This window comes from Nipponia nippon, unplaced genomic scaffold (assembly GCF_047370975.1).
Source record: "Nipponia nippon isolate SJK-2023a ecotype South Korea unplaced genomic scaffold, ASM4737097v1 scaffold_5, whole genome shotgun sequence".
NCBI lineage: Eukaryota > Metazoa > Chordata > Aves > Pelecaniformes > Threskiornithidae > Nipponia > Nipponia nippon.
In genome coordinates, this window is record NW_028262369.1 from 33437893 (window position 1) to 33456061 (window position 18169).

At 38.0% G+C, this 18169-nt stretch overlaps 1 protein-coding gene across 1 annotated transcript in view; it reads left to right on the forward strand.

Moving 5' to 3' along the window:
* ST6GALNAC3 (ST6 N-acetylgalactosaminide alpha-2,6-sialyltransferase 3) overlaps positions 1-18169 on the forward strand; it is a 225454-nt gene that overhangs the window by 101821 nt on the left and 105464 nt on the right. The window contains exon 2 of the mRNA XM_087733818.1: positions 411-605. Within this exon, the coding sequence (XP_087589944.1) occupies positions 411-605 (195 nt within the window). The remainder of the gene's footprint in view (positions 1-410; positions 606-18169) is intronic.

Here is an 18169-nt window from a genome sequence, read left to right on the forward strand (position 1 = left end):
GCAGAATAAATTCAATCTGTAGTGATCATCATCTTCACAATAAACTTTGTGTGGTATAGCTGCAAATGGCATTTTCACTTTGTGTATTTGACGTGCGCCCAGGCACTGATGATTTTGAATGGAGACTTTGGTGTGGATGTTTATGTAAAAATCTTCATTCCAAATACAAATAAAATTTAAACCAGCTCTTAAAGAAATTCTCAAAACCTCTGAAATGTGAATTTATTGAAAAAAAAGATCCAGGCACCTGTCTCCCTGTGCTCCTGCAGCAAGGTGACTACCATAAAAATAACTTCACATGAAGATTTCTAAAGTGTTTTTCCCTCATCCTACAATAGAAGATATGTATGTTTTATTAAAACCAATTTTTAATTTTAATAATTTAATTTCTTTCTGTCTTTTCATTACAGAGAAAGTCCATTGTTGCTGTGAGTTTCATTGCAGCATTCCTCTGTCTGATCATCGTTCGTCTCACAAATGAAGTAACTTTCCCTTTGATCCTAAACTGCTTTGGACAAAGCAGTGTCAAATGGATACCATTTTCTAATGGCCAAAGACAGCCTCTGAGAACTCATTATGGATATATAAATGTGAAAACACAAGAGGTAAGACCTGGTATCAAGAGCACAGCAAAATGGACCAGTAGACTTCTCTTTCTCTGATCCCATATAACTGCTTTTCTACCAGCCTGCCCAGTGTAAAAACTAAAGCAAGCAACGTTTCTGAGCAAAGTGTCTTAACTGTGTGCTACCATTAAAATGACCATCGAATTTTTTGAACTTCTGTCATGTCAGAACAGTGGACAGAGCAGTGAGCTGGCCCCAAAATCATGCTTGGTTGCGGTGAAAACTGATATTTATACAAGCAAGAGAATTTTTCAGGTTAATTTCAAGCCTTCAGTCCCTTTAACTCAAAAGGAAATTTTTGTGTGTGTGTTTGCAATAAAGTCCTAAAAATGTTTAATTTTACCTGGGATACCCAGAGAAGTAGTAGTTTATTTGTGTTTGTATGTGCATGGAAGAGGAAAAGGGAATGATTTGTGAAATGAACATATGTGAGTGTAGAAAAGTTATAGAGCTAGAGGTTTTCTGGATTTTTCTGAAACTATTACATTAACACTTGGTAGTTATTTGAAAGCCAGGCACGTATTTCCGGTCCGTATTGTTAAATGCTTTGGCCTCTATCTGTTTTGCAAAATACTTGCTGTGTGATAAAAATACTTGTGTGATAAAATTATATTTTACAGGGACTCCTGCTTTAAAACTGTCTTAGTTGGCAAAATATCTAATGACATTGTTGGGTTTTGGTGGTAGTGGTGCTTTTCTCCCAGACTCTTCCTCTCTCTGCCTCTCTCTTTGTACTATTTATAACAGATGCAAACTTGTAAAATACACTAACGTAAAAAAATTATCTCTTTCTAAAAGTTGTTTCTGATCAGGTATAGCACTGTCAGTCATGAGAAATACTATCAGACTTCCACTTACTGCTACTTATTTTTCTTTATAAAATTGCAATTATTATATTCATGAATGAAATTCATTCATATAACAGCTTTTATAGAGAATCAAAATACTTTACCGTGTCATGACATTCAGTCCTATAAGTGTATTGGACAAGTTAGTTATTATTTTACCTTTAGAGTGTTAAATATGGAAATCAGAATGAGAGAGAGTTACAGTTTTTAGGAGGCAGCTTCTTTTAAACTTCTGTATCTTTCAATTGTCATCCATGTAAGATGCAGCACTGAGTATATTGGAGGCCAAAGTACGTTATCTACAGGATAAGGACAAGCACCCAAAAGGGAATCTGTTTGAGTCAGGGTGAGAATTCTAGTCCCAGTGAAATGAATGGGAGCTGCTGTTGAGTTCAAAAGGGCTAAGGCTCCATCCAGCATATCTTAAATACAGAAGGACCAGGAACTCAGTAAAAATGAGAGGGCAGTGTGTTCTGCATGTCCCTGCGTTATTGCCACAGCGGCAGGCATGGAATCTGAATGAGGTAGAGCTGCCACGGTCACTTGATCACTATCTCTCTGAACTGATAACTGGAGAGGAGAGGAGCATGCTAATCCATTTTTATTCACCATTGCCTTCATCAGAGGTTAGACGTAGCTTGTGGGAGCCTTAATTCATTCTTAAATTTGCTAACACACTTGGAAGTTCTAACAGTAAATGGAAATGAATGTCCTGAAAGTTGGTGACCAGGATCGATTAGTAAGACATTTGTCTCAATTTAGCTTAGGTCATGAAGGACTCCTTAAACTTAGTAATTTTAATTGTTTTCCCCCTTGTATTTGCAGATTACATTAATATTTGCTAATTAAAATGATAATGAAGAAACTGAGCATGCCTTGCTAATTGTGAATGCAATATCTTCTGACTTAATTATTCCCTGCGCGAGGGAAGTTTTATTGTACTGCCCATGTGAAAAGCTTTTACATGGCTCGTGTTCCTAACTCACACACACGGCTTTCTCAGACTACAATTTCTATAATACAGATTGCTTTATAGAATATGCATTTGTATACTATTTGTATTCAAATGGCCAGCAATTCTCAATTGTTCGTAGAGATTAAAACCACAGATCTCTCATTTCTGTAAGTGCCGAATACATTGAATTTCATAGAATCGAGATATTCTTTTCTAGTTTTTTATGCTGCTGTAGTATGTAAGATAAGCAAAAGGTCCAGTCTGTGAGCGTAGCTAATGCCCTAAACAAATGTGGCCAAGGTTTCTGTAAAATGGGACACATGCCATCTCATCAATGGGCGAAGACCAAAAGGTGAGGAAACGATACCATAATGAATTATCAGCAAATTAAGTGATGGAAGGGAAGATAGGAGAGAAGGCTTTTAAAGACATGATTTTGGCTTTCTCTTTCCTCAAGAGAATCTACACACACCTGTTGAATGTGTTCGTAGTTTTCTAGGGTGTCCTTTGAAGCCTGTCACCTCACTGGGTCCTACGTGTCTCCTGCTGTCCGATAGCACTCCCTCCTGTTCCTCAGCCACTTCCAACATCCTTCTTTGCTTTGCTTTTCTTCTCTGTTCTCCTTTACCTGTTCCTCTCAAGCTCCACTCTGAGGCCTGGCTGCACGCAGCACGCCAGGGCTCTCTAAACCCAGCTTCTCAGTGTACTTAAATAGTACATATACAAGGTCAACAAAACAGAGTAATTAGAGCAATTTACCACCAACCCGGTCAGTCATCTGACGTGACAGGGCAGCTAGATAATCTGAATGAACTACTACTCTACCTTTCCTGTCCCTCCCTCTCATACTTACCTTCTGAGGAAAAAGGAAAAAAAAATCCCCAAGACTTTAATCCATGGAAAAAAAGTTGAAGTTAGGAGCTGATTTCTTTTAGGGTAAGGCTGAGGAGGATGAGGCTTGAAAACCTTATGAGATGATGGAAAATCAATTACTTGGCGGTTAAGGCTGAAGTGATCAATGATTTGTATTAAAGAAGATTGGGAAATATGGTGGTATGAATGCCTGTGTTTATCACAAGTAAAAAACAGTGATGTGTATATTATTAGGTATGATCAGAATAGTGCAGTAAAGACATATTCTAAGGGTGTTGTGTATTTGACTTGACATATCATCCTATGGAATTTTTATTATTAAAAAGTCTGAAAAAATTTTAAGATTACTATAACTAGATTGTATGGGAGTATTTAATATAAAATGCAAAGACAGACATTACTTAATCCCTAATTAAGGCTGTACATAATACAGGGTTGTTGCTATGGTTTCCTTGACTTGTAGCTATAGCAACAGCTTTGGAAAAACTGACTTTATGTACAGTAAACATACTATATTTGAAATATAAATAGATGTGAAGTGTTGTACTATTCTGGCCCATTATGTCTAGACGCATTTTAGTTTGACTTTTGAGATATTTCTGAAGTAGATGATTCTTCACCTAGAAAATTTGTATCCAGTGCCCGCCCTCTCTCTGCTCAAGAGAACAGGATCCCTTAGTAGTCCTCCACAATGTGATCTCTCTTGCCTTTTCAGTGTCCACATCTGAGGGGACTCCCTGAGATTTGCAAGTGACTATGGCTGCTTGTTTTGCAATATTGCTCTCTTGCTCAAGTACATGAATTTTGACCTTTCAGTGAAAAGGTGTATGGGCAAGATGATTTTTCTATTCCTTATTTCCTCTACTTTGTACCTATGGATTTTTGGTGACAGGTCCCATGAAATCCATCTTTAAGAAACGTTAGGCCTATCATGTGTTAGTTACTTTTATCCTATTCCTGGTATTTTTACATAGAAAATATTACTTGGATACAACTCCACAGGGGTTACCTAATTGAAATATATTGTCATTTGAGTAAACTTCACCCCCTACCCCAAGCTGATATAATGATTCTTCTTGTGTATCAAAAATGGGCAAGCAGATAAAAAGAAGCAGGTATAGAAAATATAACCTTGCTCCTTCTTTCATACCACTCCTACTCTACAAAGAGTTCTGGCAAACTTAATGAACATCATGTATTTAAATTGCAGCATTATGACATCAATTTAAAACCCATTAGCAGTTTGAAACTTTATGCTAGGCAAATCTAATAGTGTTCTTGGATATTTGATTGTGCTTCCTGAAAGGTGAATATTGAATAGATTTTTATTCTACTGTCAGTATTAAAATAATATAGCATTTTCTTACATACGTAAAATCTGAAATATAGCTGCAATAACACTTGAAACATAATTATAAGAAGTATATTCAAGTACTCTACAAATATTAAAACTGTTCTTGGAAAAGGGTAAGTTCTGAGATGACCTAAAATCCCTACATTAAACTGCAACTTTGAGGTCTAATGGCTTCATCTAAAATGAATTCTGAGGATGAGAAGAGCCTTTGTGTCATGAACATTGAAGAATCTTACAGTATAGTGATGAGCGCTAGATAAAAGGAACATGCATTGTAGCAGTTAAGACTTTTTTAAAAATCCTATTGTAAGTGAAAAACCCATCAATACTGCATTGATATTGAAGAAATAAATTTGGAGGATCATATTATCACATACCATTTTGTCCTGTAACCTGAACAAACTAGTATACAAGCATTAATTGCTTGCCAGTTGTGGCATACGCAGCCACATACATGTGTGAACACACAGCCTAAGTCTAGTTTCTCTTTTTTCTTTTTGCTAGAAGTTCTGTGGTAGAACTCAGCTGAAATGAGTGGAGGTTTCCACAAATTAAATATCCCAGATATGAATAAAAATAGGAGGAAGCTACAGACCTTATACATATTTGTGTAGTCTTTTTTTTTTTTTTTCTTCAGCACCTGAAGTATAAAGGAAAACTAACATAATATGCAGAAATACAGGCTATGTGATGTGCTATCTGACCGTAAGGTGAGGCACATACCATTTCAACAATAGCAAAAGCATAGCTGTCAAACATGTTAGCAGTAATCATAGGAAGGACCCATACCAATCATAAGAGACCATGTTCTTATAAAACCTGAATAACTAAATTTAAAAATGCACAAAGAAAGCAAAGAATGTGATGGATGTTTTAATATGAGTTTCTTTCCAGATATGGGATGTAAGAAACAATTTAAAAAGGACTGACATTTTTATATCAAATTTTTATTTTATAAAAATAAGTAAAGCTAGTGATCAACCTGGGAAGGTTTAAGTTTTGCCTCTGTTAGGGATGGATGCAGAATGACACTTACTATGAAGAGAAACTTGGAGAATAGCCCTGGGCTTCATATCAAAACAGAAGGTACCAGCCTGTGAACTTGCGTGGTGTTAACTTCAGAGATATTTGTTTCATACTCTTGCTGGGAAGAACTGGGTCCTAGAGAGAGTAAAAAGCTACATCAGCTGGAACTCACCGTGACAGAAAGTTGCTTTAGTATTTAATTTCTGACAAATTCATTACTTCCTTCCTTTGGGATCTTATTCATTGTTACAGCTTAAGAATTCATAGGATATTTTGTTAAGAAAAGGTCATCTGTTTCACAGTCATTTATCATTTATATCCCTTCTAAGACACAATTTTATATCAGTTGCTGTTACATCATTTCAGCTTTAGTAATCACATAATAATAATAATAGTAATAATAATGGAAGTAAAACTAAACATGCCATATAATAATCTGGATATTTTTCTGCTTCTGCTATATAAATTTTCAGGAACAAATTTTCTTGGAAGTATTAAAGAAGGATTGGCTACATAACATTTTTAATGACAGTCACACTGCTTGTAACACTTCTGAGAGAGATTGGTATGGTGGGTTGTTGGTTCCTGTCCCCCAACCGCTCTGTGTTTGTTAACTATACTAGAGCTCCCATTCCTGGCTCTGGGAGCCATAGGCACACCCTTGAAAATGAAATTCCTGCCAAAGACTTTAACCACTAAATGAGCAACTCCAGGAGCACATCTTACATTACAGAAATAGACCTCACTAAACAAATTATTACCAAAGTCCCCACTGCCCTCTTCCTCTTTCCAACCCCCTTTTTGGCTGGGAGAAGAGAGAACCATCAGATTAAGCTGCAAGGTCCGCTTGAAACCACTCAGGCTGTTATGAACCTACAGCAGAGAAGGGAGCACAGATGATGTGAGTCCTCAGTAGAATAAAACTTGCCAGCTCAGCCTTTTTCCTTCTGTATATATGGAATTACCATAGGTTTTTAAAGCTGCCACAACTCTGATGGTGTCTCACGAGGAAAAAGTCAAGTGCCAGGATAAATATATCGAGTATTCTATACAAAGAAATTAAATCTGCTCCACACAGAGCCTGAATGTGATGAGTCAAGCAGTGCTGCCTGTGTGGCAGCTCTGATTTTTTAAAAAAAAAAAGACTAAGGGACTTGAGAAGAGATTATTATCAGCCAGTGAGCTGTGCCATCAAAAGTCAATCCCTAAAGAATCTGAGCTGGTAGAAATAAATGTCTACGATGCACAGTCATGGACTGAATTGATCTGTTGAACGGAGCTTACAGGTTATACCGGAAAAGATGCCTGGTGTCATAGGTTTGCCACCCACCTTGGTTATATATAATTTCCAGAGATTTCTCCCACTTTCTTGAGGATTTTTTTACTGCTAGCAAAGGTGAGTTTTATATTAGATAATGTTAGACTTCCTACAAGAAGGTGCCCATTGTGTTTTCCCTGTGAGAAGTGTGAACAATGCCTCTCCAAATGAGAGAGACAACACTGTGAAAATTGACTTGAGACAATTTGGAAAACAGAGACAAACCTAAGTTTTGCAGTTAGCCAGCTTGATAGACAAACTCCTATCAGTAAAGTTTCCTTTTAGTTAAATGGCAGACGGACCAGACAAAGTGAATGGAGTATTCTTTGGACTGGTAAAGAAAAGAGCAGAGAGGTTTGGTGTAATAGCTTCTTGAATGAGACCGAATGACTGGGGAAGATAGGAAAGGTGGGCTCACTAGTGTAATGAGCAGATGAGATTTGTGGTCAAGGAGAGGAAGGAAGAACTTACTGCTTTTACTCTGGATGGGAAATGAAGTCTGTTACCACAATGTGATTTCAGCTTTTGTCAATAATAGTTGCTAAATGAAGGATGGGCTGGTTTGCATTAATAGCAAGCAAGGTGTCTTCTTGGTGTTCCATTTCATCAGTTGGGGGAGCAGTGCCCTATCGTTTGCTCACTGAGTATCTTCCCACTACTGCTGTTTAAAAATTAAGATGCCTCCATCATAAGAAGTTTGACATCACCCTCCTGAGTTTATACCTGGAGTCTATTTCTCGTAGAGATTCAAAGTATCCTTCGCAGCAAAGTGTGGCTAGTTTTGGATGCAGTGATGATGGCCAAGGTACACTTTGTACTGGTGTATAAAATACACCACAGAGTAAAAAGAGCCAGTGAAAATGGAATTTTGCTCATATAATTGTTTCTACACAAGGGGTTTCTGCTGGCTATGGCAATCAGCGGTTTTAGCTCTTTGAGCTCTTGCCCAGCATAGCTATTCTGGCAGAGATGCGCAGCACTGAGCTGACCCGAGGCTATTAATACTTCCCTGCAGGGAAGCAGTGTGCCAGGCATGCACAGTCACACATACGTGCACGGGTGCGCACATAAACACAGCAGCTAGAACTTGCTCAAGAGACAGACTCCTAACACCGACAATCGTGCCAATTACTGCCTAGTTTTAAAGCCACAGCCATCTTCCTTGAAAGCCTTTGCTTTCCAAGTTTGCTCCCATGGCCATCTGTCATAGCCTGCATTTGGCAGCTTCAGGTTCTGCTGCAAGGCTCTGTGGATTGAATACATAGTTTTGTCTTTTTTATTGTTCTCCGAGTTGGTAGAAAGTTTCTACCACATGAGCCTTTTCTCTTAGGCTTTTTGTTAGATTAAAATGTGAACTTTAAATGCATTTTTTAGCTGTTAATCTGTGCTATCTGCTCTCAGACTGGGCTGGAACAGGTGGACTGGTGTAACTGCTGCATAGAGAGAAATGAGCTCAGAGACCCTCTTAGAGCAGATGCAGATTGCACCAGCAATAATTGCTTTTCTTGCAATAGTCTCTCTTGTCTGGCTGAATACTTTAATCCATACTACCAAATACGTGCTATTTGGTCTGTAAGAGGGCCTGTATGACTGTCATATCAAAAACCTCATGCCCCTTACTGGCTTTACTGCGCTGGCAGTGTGTGCATCTTTGAGGGCTACTTGATAGAGTTGCAGTACCTGGAACAAAGAGCTACATTTTCTGTGAGTGTAGCTGTAAATTTTGTGTACTCATCATAAATAATTTTTGAACTACCTCTAAACCAGTAAGTGATATTACCACCAACTTTGAAAAGTTCATGATAAATTGTGTCCATGGGGCTGCACCCTAAAATGAAAACCAATTTGGTCTGGGGAGGGGTGGGGAGAAAACGAAGTTTTGTGTTATTTGCAGTATTTCTTTCTTCCATCTTTATTTTTCCTCCTTCTCATTCGATATATTTTTTCATATTCAGCTAGTCAGAGATTACAGTAATCTGTTGTTTCCTGTCACTCAGAAAAGCAGTTGGCATGCCCATTAGATGAATAAATACAGTGTTAAATGAAATTCCCAAAATGAGTGCACAGAAATTACTAGAGTGATTTTGGGATTGTCCACTTAATAACAACAGTTCACCCTCGATTTTTATCCCCAACCCCAGGGGTGCACGTTACTGCCTTCACCTTGTTCATACCAGTCAAGTCCTCTTTTCTGCAAGTAATAACATCATTTTTCGAAGTACAGCTTCTTGAATTTGTCTTTAAGAGTCTCTTGTAGTTAGGACACAGAGTTTTGGATTTGAAATTGATAGAAATGCCACAGGTCTTATATCAATATTTCTCCAGGGGGCAGAACCTGCTTGCTCCAGTTAGAGACTGCAAAGAATGCTCAAGGGCCTCCTATTAATATTACACCAGCCAAAGTGCAAGTTGGTTTAGGTTGATTTCCCTGGTTCTAGTTCAGTGATGCTACCACCCTCCCTCCCTTCTGCCTTTTTGAGTACTGGTGCCTAGGATTCACGTTTGTAAAGAGAAAATACAATTTCTGGAGTGCATCAAGTCAAAAAAGTGTTTTTCTAAGCTTTTCTTCAGATGCCTTTAGACTCCTATGAAATGCCTGACTACATGCACAGGAGTCACTCCAAAGGAGTTCCAGTGCAGGACACTGAAAGCCAAGATCAACACTGAGAAATACCTTACAATAGAAATGAAACACCAAGGTGAAGGATAAAGTTTGGCTTTTAGGTAAAAACAATAACCCTATACTTGATGACATACAGTATATTATGGAATTAATCAATGATTGACAATTTTGTTCTGAGATTTTTTTGTGTAACTAATTTAATTGATTTATTAACATCTTCTAGCTTACAATACAGTTTCTCATTTCATCTTATTCCTAGCATGTAAAATATTTGTAATGTCTATCCTATTTCCTATCAGGTCTTCCTTTTTAGATCCAGTGCATGTTGTCCAAAACTGCTGATTTCTTTCTTCAGACTTTGTCCTCTCTGATTTGGCTTGCCCTGCACTGCCCAAAATTTCTTTCACTAGATCATTGGATTACCTCTTCTCCAAAAATATACTACCATTTAGGACAGCTTCAAAGGCATAGCTTGGAGATTTAGGAGACGAGAGGCTGTTCTTAACCCAACTACTGCTGCATTCTGCACAAGTTTTGGTTCCTGAATGGATTCAAGATGTAGCCCCAAGATGAATGCATTGTATCGATCCAGTCTTCGAGTGACAGGCTTTGGAAAAGAAACTGGGAATAGATTTCAAACCAGAAGAACCTATGGCAAAATTGTTTCTCAGGTCAGAGCTCACGTACATTTTACAGTTTCTTTCTGATATCTTTACAAGCATAACTTCTTTCTCAAATGGAGTGAGTCCCTAAAAAGTTTATTTGCAGCCATGCCAGTGTCTCTGAAAGACTGAGTACAGGCACTTTTCAGTGTTTTTGAGACTAAACAGGCTCTAGTTAGAAGCCAGAGAAATGAAATTTTCTCAAACACATAGATGGTGTTTCTTCATTAATCCTCTCTATGCTAGACCTTCAGGGAGTCCCACAGGAGAGCACCTTGGAGGTAAAGGGACCATCCTGTGGGATCTCCCATTCAGGTGAGTCCACTCTGGAGCTGTTCATTTCTCTCATATTCATTTCTGCTCCAGCTGGTCCTTGGTGTTGGATGTGCCTTGTCATCACCGGTATCAGTGACAACTGATGGAGCTGATAACATTACTGTAAGGGAAATAATGATGATTGGTGTTGACCTTTTACTCAGAAGAGAACAGGCAGAAGAACAGGCTGGAACACTTATGAACTAGCCAAAATATCTGTCCTGCTGCTGGCGTGGACCAAAGTACCCTTCACTGCTTCAGGTTCATCATGTTTGCAAAGAATTCATGTTTATAAAGAGCAAGTAACATTTTTGGACCAAGTAACTTCTGGTCACGTTCAAAAAGTAAAATGGGGGCAGTCAGATAGACTCTCATAAAATGATTGGAGATCTACTATCCCTGAGAGACTATCACTTATTACCATTGCATTACAGCCAGAACTTTATTGTCAGAACAACAACAAAAATAATCTTTGCTCTACACTAATGCTTTATTCTGATTGACAAAGGACGAGGCAATCCAGGTACTGTGACAGCAGTGTTGGCACATATTATATAATGATATATAGCAACTTCCATAGACTGCCATTAATTTCTGCATGAATTCTGTCTGTCTTTGATAAGCATGTGTAACTCCTAATAAATTATTTTGGAGCTGAGCACAAGAATCAAGGAGAAATGGACTTTTGTAGGTATGGAGGCTGGTGATAGCTGAAAATAAGAAGGCAAAACTGACAGATAATTGTAGATGAGAAGTCATTTTCAAGCAATGGATACAGGAGATATTGTTTCCTGTTTAGAATGAGTTACCACCTCTGCTGGCCACAATGCAAGGTAAATTCTGTTGTGAAATCTAAAACATTTGTTACGTTCAGGCTGTTGATAATCACATAGGAACCAGCATTGTGGAGCTCACTCCACTTGCTCTTAAATGGCTCACTCCCATTTTGGTAGGCGTTATCCACTCTTCATTTCCTGGGGAAGAAATGGCCTTCTGTGAGGTCGTTTATCTGAACAGCGCAGAAATCATTTTCTGCAAACCTAACTATTATCATAACAGAATCCTTAAAAAAAAATTACAGTGACACTCTGAGGTTTCTGAGATTAGTGTCTTCCTTTAAGGCTTCTATTTCCTCCGGTATTACTTCCAGTCCTGTTCACTGAAACTACAGTGCATGTCTACGACGAATAGCATGAATAATGCATATATTTTTTCTGCTAGTTTGAGTGTGTGCTAAATAGTTGCATATACAAAAAATAAAATCTAGAACTGAAAAAAAAAACAATTGGCTGCTCATCTCCCTGCTAGTATGTGATTGACCCATATTCCCCATTAACTTAGGTTTTAACCTGTCTGCTTTTATATTTACAATTCTTGGGTCTTTGCCTATATCCCTTGGAAGATCATGCGGTGGACTAATAGTTCACCACTTCAGTTTTTCCTCAGACTGAGATATGGAAAATACTACTGTTGTTTATACATCTTTATTTCCTGCTTCTTTAAAGATCTTAAATATTTCCACTTCTCACTCTCTTCTTTCTTCCAGTGCATGCAGACACTTGTAGTTCCACCATGTTATCAAGCAAAACTCTTCCTTATTTTTCCTAATTCATCCATAGCGAAAACCCATCCCTTCCTTACTTCTCGCTGCCTCGGTTTCCTAGACTTCGGCATAGGATTCAGCTGTAATGGGAGAGAGGAGATGACATAAAATGTTACCTCTGCTTCTAAAATTACCTGGGATTTATTTTGCCTAAAATGTCTTGGATGTTTTTTCATGAGATGAATCACTTCATATTTTCCCAAGATGATGCCCAGCTTGTTACTTTCCTCATGCTTTTCTGCTCTTCCTGCAAATACCATTTATTTTCTCTTGAAGATTCTTTGTAAAGATAAGGCAGATTTAATGAGGAAAAGATCACAAAGATGTGTGTTGTATGAGACCAATTAAAAATGTTTAGAACTAAAAGGCAAAGTGATTTTTTGGTTGGTTGGTTGGTTTTGAGGTTTTTTTTGTTTGTTTGTTTCAGTCCATGTGAGAACTTACAGTGGTTTGAGTTATCCTCGGAAATAGGATTTTTGCCCATAATTTTTTCCATTCAGTCTGCAGTAACATTCTTGCAGTTTAAATGGGTTTGTTCATTAGAGGAACAGCTTTCGTAACGGAATGTGCCAGATCTGTTAAGAAATTAGCAGTTCATTTTACGTTTGAAACACCTGATTTGTATATACATTTGTAGTTCTTGTACGTTCAGATTAATTTTCCAATTATCTAGGAAGTTGTATTCTGAATTCCTGAAAATCAGTCTTTTTATCAGTCTTTACTTAAATGCAAAAATGCCTCTAGTAATTTCCCTTCACTCATTGAGCATGTCATTTTTCTTTGAAAAATCTAGTTTGTCTGGCAAGATCTTTATAAACATAAATATAATTTTAGCAACTACATATCACTAACAGGCATTTGTACGTTAGATGTGAGTGAGTAGATATTATTGCATAATACATCTTAAAATCTGTTTGAATTTTTAAATTGGTAGAGGATTCATGAATGTAGCATTTTTGTTTCTTTCCAATATGAGTATCTCTATATATAACCATTAGTTATTTCTGGATTCAGTGAAGTATTTTTTACCTAGGGATGTCCTAGATTTACGCTACTTTTTTGTATTTGAGATAGGATAATCTTTAAAAAGTGTTCTACACAGAGGTAGTGTCTATTATTTAATAATCTAGAGGATTTGGGAGGGCAAATGTGTTTCTAGATAGCTTGTTCAGGTTTGCCTCCAGCATCACTGTAAGTGAAACCTCAGGTTCTTGTGCTTTGTGGAACCTGTATGTGTGTCCGCAACAATCCCTTCCTGTTAAACGGATTTGGTGTTTTGTCAGGTTCACAGCCCAAATTCTGTCACCCTTTGCAAAGCACTGCTCGCTGCTTCCTGCGATAGTTTGGGAGCAAAGGAGACTGAAACAAGGTGAGGAAACATCCATAGATCGACAGGTGTTATACCCAGCCCTGTGCTCAGTGGCATTTTAAAAACCCATGTTTTGCCCCATTGTAACTAAACTGTTTACGGTAATCAGTAGTTTTTGTGGCTGTAATATAAATTCTACTGTGAAAGGATGCCCAGTTTCCTTTTGCAGCAGAAAATGGACTTGACGTGAGCTTTGGTCCATAGGTAATACATTCTTTAAGGCTCAGTGTTACTTTCAGCAAAATGCTAATCTGGCAAATTGGTACATTTAACAGTCATCCACAAATGCACCCTTTTGTGTAATGTGCAGCTGATTGTAACAATTATGGATGCTATTTAATGGTGCCATCCTTAAACCTTCCAGTGTGATACTAGCTAGAGAATTTGTTACTGATGAAATCATTATAGTGTTATAGAAATGAAATAGGTTGCCACTGAAATTACTCTCAAAATCTAATTGTAACTTCACTAGAATTTGTCCCATGATGGATGTTAAGTATATGTGTATTTCTTATTTTTATAGAAGCAGCGTTTTTATTTGTATGCATAATTTTATTTCACTATCTACTATGTATATATTAGGTTTTGCTTCTCATTTTCAGTTGTGGTCAAAGATAACTTTAGTCCAGTTTGCCTTTTGTCTGATATTCTTCCCTTTTATTTCCCCTGTCACATGAATGAATAAAGCAACATATTTCCTTCCTTGAGACTGCCTAGGATTGCTCAAATTAAGAACATGAAGAGCCCTATTTTATCAATACCTGAAATGGTGCAAATCCTCTCAATTTCCTTTTGAGGGCTTCCTTGGAAAGGAAAACATGCTTTACAATTTCTTGCCTGCAAATCAATTCAGATTCCTATTATTTTTTTCATCAAATCTTTTGCTGTACCCAAAGGGTTTTTTTATAGTCTTGTGAATTCCCCCTCATCTTTGGTTCAGACTGTGTCTGATTAAAAAAAAGAAAAGAAATCTTCTTGCTTGATTATAGTCCATGAAGAATAGGTGAAATCATTGATCAGAATGGGAAATTTCTGCAACTGCCAGAGTTCCCCGAGTGCAGTACACCGTGCTTTCATGCCATCCTGTTATGTTATCTCTCTATTGTTCTAGCTCTTATTAAAAGATGTGATATTTCACCACTTTTAGAGTGACAGCCTGGTATCCATCATTAGTTGTACCATTCTTTCTTTCTGCTCTTGATCTTACAATATAGATTGATCCTATAAAAGCTAAAAAATGCCCATGTCTGTTCATCAGATTCTCCCCTGTAGTCACAAAGCTGGGGCACAGAGTGGGTAGATGGCCACCAACCACCACTTTTGTCACCAGCCGTAGAATAGACTTGAGTGCTGGGCTCAGAGGAAAAAGTGCAGAAATAGCTTTTATTTCCCATACTCTTATGTTTCTTGCATTTTTCCCTCTTCATAAAGCAGCAGACTGACTGAATGATACTAACTTAATTTGATCATTGCCACAAATTTGCCTTCAGGAAACTGGAAATTCACGAACCCGTGTTTCTGAAAACTTACAAGTACGTGCTACATCTATACAAAATGTATTAATGTGTACTTGGACTCAGTACTCTCATTGTGTTTAGAAGCAGGCTACCCTTCCTCCTAAATAGAGGAAGCTTGGCAAAGTACGGAGGGCAATATCGTTGACATGGTTTGGATAGTCTTATGGATTTCTATTATTTTGCTTAACAATTGCTTTTAAAGAATCTCAAGATACCAGAAACTATTTGTTGGGAGCAAATATTGTTAAGAGCATTGTGCTTATGTCCTACTGGTGTGAAAATTGCCATGGGATTGTTACCTTTCACCCAGGTGGTCCTTACTGATGGGCAGAAATGACCTTGATTTAATGTCTCATCTGAAGGCAGGCAGTTCTAACTGTGCAGTGACATCCCCCAAACGCTCTGTTGCAGCGTCAGCATTGGATACAAGCCCATGTCTCAGTCAGAGATGTGCATCTCTGACCTTCTAGCACAGAGGCAATAGTGCTGCCAGCTGTGTTATGCTGACAGGCAAAGGACTTGTTTTTGAAATCCAGAAGTAGAGAAATTGAGCTAAACACAACACAGACTTCTACCGTTGAAAAAATGTGGCAATAAACGCCAGACAATCTTACCTTCAATTTCCAAATTATTTTGTTTTCCAGGTTCCTGGGAGTAATTTGCTTCATTAATGCAGTTCTGCAGCATAATCTATTTAGATTTTATCCCAGAATTAGTTCTTTTAGCTGAATAAAAGCCTTTTGAAAAAACTGATTTATGTCACAGTCACAGCATTAAATAGAGTAATTCTGGTTCAGTGGCAAAGTGGGTGGGGTCAAGGTCCGTGGTCTGCATCTTCTAAGTGCTGTGAATGGATTTGCATGCACAGAGCTTACATTAGCACTAACACCGTTTGTACATGTGGCCCCCGTGCAGTACTTTGGGAATGTAGCCCTCAATAGAGAAGATATTTACAGCACTGAAGCTCATGTTGGGAAATATGAACAGCTGTGCTCCAAACAGAAAACACACATCTGAAGTAAGACAAGCATACTGAAAATTATGTCCTGGCAGTTAACGTTTTTATTTGTACGCATTGCTATGCAAAACTGAAAGGAAATATCATTCTTTCAGGATTAATATGTTTTCCAGAGCTAATAGGAGAAAAAAACCCTGTCATCAGAAAAGATTTTTGCTGATTGTAATTTTTTTTGCTGCACTTCCTGTAGTGTTGGTACAAAAGAAATATAATTAATAAGTAAAAGCTATGTCACTCTGCTAATTATGTTTTACTAGCAGTGAGATGACCTCTTTATACTTTTGAAGAGTCAGTTGAAATCGTTCCTCTAGAACATATATTTACATAGATTTTTAGATTTTACTATTTTAGTTTTTCAGTTCTACTATCTGAGCACCTGCTGTGCAGGAAGTGAGCACCTGAGGAAGGCTTTGTCCATCATTCCATTGCAGGATCCTTGTATTTGCTTACATCAAGTCTAGAGTTGACTGGTAGTTAAATCCACATCAAGTTAAGAGGACTTTGCAAAAAGAAATTTTAGCTCATTTTAAATTTGACGGATGGAGTGTATGCCAGTGCCTCAGGTTTCCCCCGCTGTGCTTCCCTGGAACTGATCTGCCCGTCTGTTCTCCAGTCCCTGCAGGGTGACGCCTGGAAGGTCAGAGGCGTAACTCCACTGATCTCCATGCACAAGGAGCACATGGGGCTTTTGCAGGATACCTGATAATTCTCTAACTAAATGGACCATGCTAAATACTTCGCCTTCGCACACAGTTTTACGTGTGGAGAGGTTTCAGGCAAGGAGGCTTTTTTCCAATAATGGCAAATATAACAATGCAGTTCTTTTTGAGATCAAGTATCAATCCCATTTTGCAGGTTGGGCAAGTGAGACCTTGAAGTTGTCATTTACTTGATACCACAAAGCAGGTCAGTAGCAGGCCAGACCACAGCTCAGGCTTTCTGAGTCCTGAGTCCAAGGCCTGTTCTGATCTCTAGACTTTTATTTTGGTGTGCTTGCGGGGCAGTGCGCTTGTATGTCTAGTGAATAATTTACATTCGTAAAAAGAGAACTGGTGGGTAAAAGACACAAAAAGCAACTGAGAACATATTCTTGTTAAATACCTTTTAATTAGTTTGCATAATGAATTTTGCATTACAGCTGCCTGTTAGACTCAAAATTTTGGATGCTTCTTTAATATGAATTTTTTATTTCTTAATGACATATTTGTTGGTCAGGGCAAAATATATTATTTTCACTAGAGCTGGTTGGAAAAATATTTTCCCAATAACAATCAGGACGTTATAATCAAAAAAGAAAAATGGTGTGGCTACTGAAGTAGAGGGTGGTGTGCTGCTACTGCCACTATTACTATGTTGGTTCAACTGACTGAAATCTGTGTGATGGATAGGAAGGTTCTGGCCCTGCCATGGACAACCTTTGAAACTGACTGGCAGGGTTGAAAGTCAAGGTTCAGGGACTGGGAAATGCCATGATTGAAACCACCTGTCTACTTTTGATTCCATCTTCTCTGAGGTATTCACGTCTGTGCATAGTGGGACAACTTCAGCCTCATTCCTTGTCCAGATTTTACCATTTCTGGTGCCAGCTGGAAATGTATAAAGAAGGTTGCTAGGACTGCTGTCTCATTGGCTGAAGAAATGGCAAGGTGTGAAGGAGTCAGGATGTTACAGGAATGGAAAGCAAAGCTGTCATAGTTAAGCATTAATGCTAGCTGCTAGATTCTATTCTTGCCTCTGTTACAGAATTTCTGTGTGATTCTAATCTAATCAAGCCATGTTTTTACTAATTGTGTGTTGTTTACTTTCTGAATGCTTAGTTTGAGACCCTTGGGTCTGATTTATGAAGCACTGATCTTTCACAGAGATAGCTCAAGTCAATGAAAATTATTTGAATATACAAATTACCAAAGAATTCTAATTGCTCCAGATTTTGTGCGTCAGTGAGTGTATACTTCTTAATTTAATTTATAACTTTCACCTTAGTTTCTCAGACCCTTTCTGCTGAAGAGGGCTGATACAATCTTTTCCTGTCTCTCTTTAGCATGGCATTTTAGAAGTGAGG